Source organism: Myotis davidii, unplaced genomic scaffold (assembly GCF_000327345.1).
Source record: "Myotis davidii unplaced genomic scaffold, ASM32734v1 scaffold443, whole genome shotgun sequence".
Classification (NCBI taxonomy): domain Eukaryota; kingdom Metazoa; phylum Chordata; class Mammalia; order Chiroptera; family Vespertilionidae; genus Myotis; species Myotis davidii.
Genome location: NW_006294062.1, coordinates 237,831 through 245,502, shown reverse-complemented (window position 1 = coordinate 245,502; position 7,672 = coordinate 237,831). Strand labels below are relative to the sequence as shown.

The 7,672-nt window shown below is 51.3% G+C and overlaps 1 protein-coding gene across 1 annotated transcript; it reads left to right on the top strand.

Moving 5' to 3' along the window:
• The first annotated feature begins 397 nt into the window (after positions 1-397).
• Positions 398-6,250, top strand: LOC102767222 (alpha-1-antitrypsin). Its single transcript, XM_015566696.1, has 5 exons — positions 398-1,093; positions 2,536-2,806; positions 3,572-3,893; positions 5,893-5,929; positions 6,060-6,250. The coding sequence occupies exons 1-5, from the start codon at positions 499-501 to the stop codon at positions 6,233-6,235; spliced, it is 1,401 nt and encodes a 466-aa protein (XP_015422182.1). The 5' UTR covers positions 398-498; the 3' UTR covers positions 6,236-6,250.
• Positions 6,251-7,672: the final 1,422 nt, after the last annotated feature.

Here is a 7,672-nt window from a genome sequence, read left to right as displayed (position 1 = left end):
CTGGGTAACGGTGTGCATGTAGCATCTGTGTCCTGTGCCTCAGTTTCCTCTTTGATAAAATAGGAGCTGTGGTACTTGCACCTCAGGGTCACTGCAGATGTCAGGGTAGCTGTTGAGAGCGTGAGCCACATTCCCTGTGTCCTGCTCCTTTCTTTGCTCAGTGACCTTGGACAAGTGACTTAAGCCTGTGGCACTTCGGTCTCCGCCTCTGGAGATTGAGAATTGGCCTACGACCTGCATCTACGATTGCTATAAGGGGGCAAGGAGATGTGCGAGCAAAGTGCTCAGAGAGGAGCTCAGCACCTGGGAACACTGTGCAAGTCTTAGCTATTGTTCTGAGTCACGCCGATGAGGATGCAGAACTCATCACTGGCACAGGGCTGCACAAAGTAGATGCTGAATAAACTCTGGTTGCTTCACATGGTGTGACTCAGGGGCCAGGGGGCTCACTGTGTGGCCTGACTTGGGTGTGATGCCCCTTCTCTCCCTCGCAGGACAATGCCATCCTCCGTCACGTGGGGCCTCCTCCTGGCAGGCCTGTGCTGCCTGGCCCCTGCCTCCCTGGCTGATAGTCTCCATGGAGTCGCTGTCCACAAGATCACACCGGAACTGGCCAACTTCGCCTTCAGCCTGTACCGTCAGGTGGCCCATCAGTCCAACTCTACCAACATCTTCTTCTCCCCAGTGAGCATCGCTACAGCCTTTGCCATGCTCTCCCTGGGGGCCAAGGGCGACACTCACACCCAGATCCTGGAGGGATTACATTTCAACTTGAAGAAGGTACCTGAGGCTGACATCCATGCAGGCTTACAGCATCTCCTCCACACCCTCACTGAGCCAAACCGACAGTTGCAGCTGATCACTGGCAACATCTTGTTTGTCAATGAGAGTGTGAAGGTGGTGGATAAGTTTTTGGAAGATGTCGGGAAGCTGTACCACACAGATGTCTTCTCCATCAACTTCAGAGACACCAAGGCCAATACACAGGTCAATGATTACATAGAGATGAAAAGCCAAGAAAAAATTGTAGATCTGGTCCAAGACCTTGACAAAGACACAACTCTTGCTCTGGCAAATTACATCTTCTTTCAAGGTAGGTTTTACCACCAGCTTGAGCTGGTTCCCATGGAAACATCCAAATACATTCTCAATCATCAGTTCCTAAGCTTTCCTGGGCGGTGCAGGATGCCATGTGGATGCCATGTGACTATGCATCTGGGCGGGGGGATTCTGTTCTCCCCACACAACCATGAGAAACGCCCCCTGATCAATAAGGTCAGCGAGCGACGGGTCAGCAGTCAGAGCATCATCTTCCCTGCAGGACGTGTCAGAGCCTTTGTGCCTGTTCCACATGCCTCGTAAACCCCCACCAGGGACAGAGGTACAATATGCAGGGTGCCCCCCACACACAACACAGAGCCAGGCAAACACACTTTAGCAGACCTTGCAAATGAAGAAGGTCTCCTGGACCACTCTAGCGTCGTGGGAGGAGTGGCAGCTCTAGAGTCAGAAAGACGGGGTTCAAATCCTGCCCCCACCACCTTCAATGTCTGGCTCTCGGCAAGTCTCTGTACCTCTCTGAGGTTCTAGTTTCCTATCTGGAACATGAACCTAATAATCCCTTGCTGCCAGGTTTCTGTGAGGAGTAGCATGTTACAAAGAACATGGGACTACAGGCTCACAATGTGGGTGCTCAACTGAACTTGACTCTCAGCCTGCCTTCCTCCCTGGGAGTGAAGAAAATGCCAGAGACCTGTGTGTCCCAGAGGACATTCTGAGGCTGATGGAACAGTCCCGGGAAACAGCCTGGGGCAGGGAGGTGGGAGTCAAGGTCAGGGGCTGCTTCCTTCTCTCTGTGGGCTCCTTGACCTGGGGCAGAAAATGCCCTGGAGAGCGCAGAGCCCAGAGTCAGCACATCCTGGGCCCCAGCTGAGCTGTGGGTCTCCAGGCGGGTCCTGTCCCCTGTCCAGCCCCAGTCTCCACCTTCCATCCAATGAGGAAGGGGCTCAGGGGTCCCTGAGACTCCTGTGTGCTCTCACCTGGCAGGATGGTGACGGTCTCTTGGAATAGCAGAGGGGATGCCCAGGCCTCCGCGTCTCACATGTTGGTCCAGGAAAGGCCATGAGAGTAAGAACAAGGGTGATTTCCCTGAATGATAAGAAGCCCGATTCAAGGGGCAGGGAGACTCAGGCAAGGAGCTGCCACGCATGACTGATGCCAATCATTTTCATTTAGCCCCTTCCAAGCGACCCTCCATTACTAGTAAACAGGTATGAAATACAAGTTCAAATGCTTACTCTGCCCAACCAGGCTGGCACCCCTGAGCCTCTACAATATAGACAACATGGACCCTTCTCCAGTCTGGCTTTCTCCCCACTGAAGTCCTGTCAGTGAGCTGAGGTTCCTTTCAGCTCCATTTAACAGACGGGGAAACTGAGGCTCAGAGAGAGCCCCCTCACACCGGGCTCCTGTGTTCTGCCACAGGTACCTAACCCTCCGCCCTCCTGGCTGACCTGTACCTTCACCTCTTTCTAGGTCGGTGGAAGGTTAAATTCGAGGCTGAGGGCTTTGTAGCAGAAGACTTCCACGTGGACAAGAAGACCACGATAAGGGTGCCCATGACCCACCGTTTGGGCAGGTTTGACCTGCTGCACGACAAGGCGCTCTCCTCCTGGGTGCTGCTGCAGCACTACAGGGGCCAAGGGCCCGCCTTCCTGATCCTGCCCGATAAGGGGAAGATGCAGTACCTGGAGGCCAAGATCTGCCAGAAGCACCTGGCCAGGATCTTCAAAAACATCGACATACGGTGATTCCAGCCCAGGGCTGACCGGGAGCCGCCCCATCAGGCCTGACCATTGGGCCAGGGGAGGGGGACCCACCTCGTGCATGATTCTGCTTCCAGACAGAGGCCAGCATCAGTTTAGGTGGCACCAGCCGGGCTCTGTAAGAGGGACAGTGCCGGCAGCTGAGGAGGCAGAGCCCTGTCCTGGGGGACTTCCAGCTGGGACACGGCCCCTTCCCCATGTCAGTGCCTGGCGCAGGGAGAGCAGCACCTCACTCACGAGGAGAGGAAGCGGTGTGCTTCCTGGAGAAGGCTGAGTGTGGACTGAAAGGATAGAAAGTTCCTGGCTAGAATCATGTCAGACCTCCTCAGGGCCACAATCTGTCCCCATGGGAAACAAGAGCTGAGCAATCAGCCCCGAGTGTCACTCAACACTCACTGGGCAAATGTCACTCAACACCTGAAACCATGCCCCACATTCCCTTGGGATTCCAGCCCCGAAGGCCCAGTCGGGGGGTGACCAAACCCTGCAGGGCAGTGTGCAAAGTGCTTCCCAAGGACACTGCAGGTCTGCCCGGAGGGCTTCTCAGAGGAGGTGGCATTTCAGGATAAGAGGACCCACATCATTCTGACATTCTCTGACAGGGTAGAGCACCTAAAAATACAACAAACCAATAATGACTGCCATCCGCCTGTGGGTAGAGAGGCAGGGGCCAAGTGGAAGAAATGACCAGAAAAGGAAAACTTTCCATGTTGTGAAATTCTTATCTTTTCTAACCATCTTGACAGGTCTGCCTCTCTGAGTATGCCCAAACTGTCCATTTCTGGAACCTACGATCTGAAAGCCATCCTGGGTGAAATGGGCATCACCAAGGTCTTCAGTAATGGGGCTGAGCTCTCGGGGATCAGCGAGGAGGTACCCCTGAAGCTGTCCAAGGTGAGCCTGTCCCTGCTGTCCACAGGGCAGATGTGTGCGGGCTGCAGCCCAGGGGCGGGGACAAAGGGCACAAACACCCCGCAGACCGAGGTCTCTGGGGAAGGCCCTTGGACTCACCAAGACTGGGACGTGTTCAGGCACCCAAGGGAGGGGTGGCCTCCTGTCCTGGCCCTTTAGGGATAAGAGGACCCACATCATTCTGACATTCTCTGACAGGGTAGAACACCTAAAAATACAACAAACCAATAATGACTGCCATCCGCCTGTGGGTAGAGAGGCAGGGGCCAAGTGGGAGAAATGACCAGAAAAGGAAAACTTTCCATGTTGTGAAATTCTTATCTTTTCACAGGGACGTCCTCTGAGGCAGTGTCACTGACCCTCTGTCTCATCTCTGGTCAGGGTCTTCTCCTCTTTGGGCCTCGATGGACCCATATTTACAAAGTCAGACCGAGGGTCAGGGATTTCAAAGGAATTTTGCCCCCCTCGCCACCCCCTTCCTGTGACATTGGGAGCTATTGATGAATCAGGGAGTCCAAGTTAATGAGTGATTTGGGCTAAAGATGCCACTTATCAGGAGAATTGAAAGAAACAACTTCGGCTCAGTACTGGCTACAAACGGAGTGCCTGACTGTGGACTGGACACCAGAAGGGGTCCCCACCTATGCCCTGGTCCCCAAGGAGCTTACAATCAGACACTAGAAACAAGAGACACGCCCAGGGACAGAAAGTCCAAGTCCAGCTTCTACCTCCTGAGGTGGGGCTGCTTGCAGGGAAGATGAGAATGTTGGTCCAGAGGCGTGAGGGTGCGCAGGTGGAGTCGTGAAGGCCTTGAGAAGTGGAGAGGCCTGGTGTCCCCTGCGGGGGAGGCCTGGATGGAAGGACAAGGCAGGTGATAGGAAAGGACTGAGTATAGTGCAGGGACGGGAGCAGCTCCTGGGGAAGGAACGGTACAGGAGAGGAGTCTGGGATGAGGCTGAGCAAGTAGGTTCGACCAGTGGATGGTGCCCCACAGTTACCAGGTAAAGAGCTTTGAGTCTGTTGTGCTGGTGCACACGCATATACATGCACACCTCTAACACAGGCACACACATATACGTGCATACCTCAAACACAGGCACACACATGTACGTGCACACCTCTAACACAGGCACACATGTATGTGCACACCTCTAACACAGGCACGCACATGTACATACATGCACACCTCTAACAGCATGCACACCTCTAACACAGGCACGCACATGTACATGCACACCTCTAACACAGGCACGCACATGTACATGCACACCTCTAACACAGGCACGCACATGTACATGCACACCTCTAACACAGGCACGCACATGTACATGCACACCTCTAACACAGGCACGCACATGTACATGCACACCTCTAACACAGGCACGCACATGTACATGCACACCTCTAACACAGGCACGCACATGTACATGCACACCTCTAACACAGGCACGCACATGTACATGCACACCTCTAACACAGGCACGCACATGTACATGCACACCTCTAACACAGGCACGCACATGTACATGCACACCTCTAACACAGGCACGCACATGTACATGCACACCTCTAACACAGGCACGCACATGTACATGCACACCTCTAACACAGGCACGCACATGTACATGCACACCTCTAACACAGGCACATATTTATGGACACCTACGCTGGCTGGGGTTCTCACATAAAGCACTTAGTGGCCCTAGGTGGTCATATCATGTAGCTCTGATTTTCCTACTTAGGAAAGCGAGGATTCAAGAAGAGTATTCATCTCCTTGAATTGGCACAGTTAGTTAGTTAGTTAGTTAGTTAGTTAGTTAGATAGTTAGTTAGCTCACTGGTGGGGGAAAATGGATTGGAACCCCATTTCATGTTCTTCCCACCACACCATGATGATTCAAGTTGTGAGTCCAGTGGTTCTTTAATAAAAATGCTCCAATGGCAGACACCCAGCTGGCAATTGTGCTTGATTGTCATTGTTTTGTTTTTCAATAAAGGAAATTCTATAAAGGTCCAGGTCCCCACTGGGCCTCTGTGCAGACCCTTCCTTGAGCCCCCGGCACAGCTCCCCCATATCTGGCCTTGCTCCAAGGCCTGGGGAAAGGACGGCACAGGCTGCCTCTGCCCCAGCATGCCTCTGCTCTCTCCCTTCCAGGCGCTGCACAAGGCTGTGCTGACCATCGACGATAGAGGTTTAAGCATCTGACCATCAAGTTCAACAGGCCCTTCTTAGTCATCATCATGGATGAAAATGCCAACATGCCTCTCTTCATGGGAAAGATGGTAAATCCCATGTAAAAGTAACTGCCTCTCCGGGTTCAGCCCTTCACTTCCCAAGCCAAACTCCCTCCCTTGGTGACATTAAAGAATGGATAAACTGGCCCGAGCTTAGGTTTAAGCATCTGACCATCAAGTTCAACAGGCCCTTCTTAGTCATCATCATGGATGAAAATGCCAACATGCCTCTCTTCATGGGAAAGATGGTAAATCCCATGTAAAAGTAACTGCCTCTCCGGGTTCAGCCCTTCACTTCCCAAGCCAAACTCCCTCCCTTGGTGACATTAAAGAATGGATAAACTGGCCCGAGCTTGAGTGTGACATGCAAATCCCTGAGTCTCTGAGTCTCCTTTCACATCCCCAGGATGTGTGTGGAATCCAGGTCACAGCATCTTTGTATCCATTTAATATTGATTAAGTATTTACACTGTCCTGGCATTGTGGTTGGCAAGCATAAAGTTTTGGCTGAAACCATAATTTACTTAATGTATATATATATAGACAACCAGCAATGACTGGAGATGGGAGGGAACACCTAATAACTACTTAGACGTTGGTAGAAGAGTGGTAGGAAAAGAGGGTAACAGTGAGGCAAGGCTAAGCCAGGCAGACCACACAACAGGGAGAGAGTTTAGGGGTCTGCACTTATTTAGGGGACCCAACCATTTCAGAATATTAAAGGCTCAAGTTACATTAAATAACGGTGTTTGGACCTCTGGGTAGAGCAAATGTTAAAATATAAAAATACACGTGCTACAGAAGAAAGCACTGGTTAATTTATTCCTTGATATTGAAGTGCCTAAAATAAAGCCAAACCCATAAAAGGAAGGATTATCATATTTGACTTTATAAATGCAAAATGTCTGGCCAAAAAAATACAATTTGATTCACCAAGAAGGTATAACAAATATAAATACACTAGAGGCCCGGTGCACAAAATTTGTGCACTGGGGAGGGGGGTGCGGGGGGAGACAGGCAGTGGCTTCAGCTCGGCCTGCGCCTTTTCACAGTCCAGGATCCCTCAGGGAATGTCCAACTGACGGTTTCAGCCCACTCCCCGCAGTTGGGCATCCTTAGCGCTGCCCTGGAGGCAGGAGAGGCTCCCGCCATAGCCACTGTGCTTACCAGCTTCTGGCTGAGCAGCGCTCCAGGGCAGCTCCTGAGTTGAGCGTCTGCCCCCTGGTGATCAGTGCACATCATAGCGACCAGTCGTTCAGCCATTCAGTCGATTTGCACTTTAGCCTTTTATTATATAAGATATGCACCAAACATCAGAGCTCCTAAATATATGAAGCAAATACTGACAGAAGTAATGGGAGAAACAAGAACACAATATAGTAGGAGAAGCAATACCCCACATTAAATAATCAATAGAAAAACCAGGCAGAAGATCAAAAAGGAAACAGAAGAGTTGAACACCTCTACAGAGCAACTATACTAACAGACATATCAGAATACTGCACCCACAAGAGCAGAATAAACATTTTTCTAAAGTGCAAAGGGAGAATTCTCCAGAATAGAACATGTGTTAGGTCACAAAGCAAATTTTAATACATTTTAAAAGACTAAAATCATACAGCTTAGCTGGCATGGCTCAGTGTTTGAGAGTTGACATATGAACCAGGAGGTCACGGTTCGATTCCTGGTCAGGGCACATG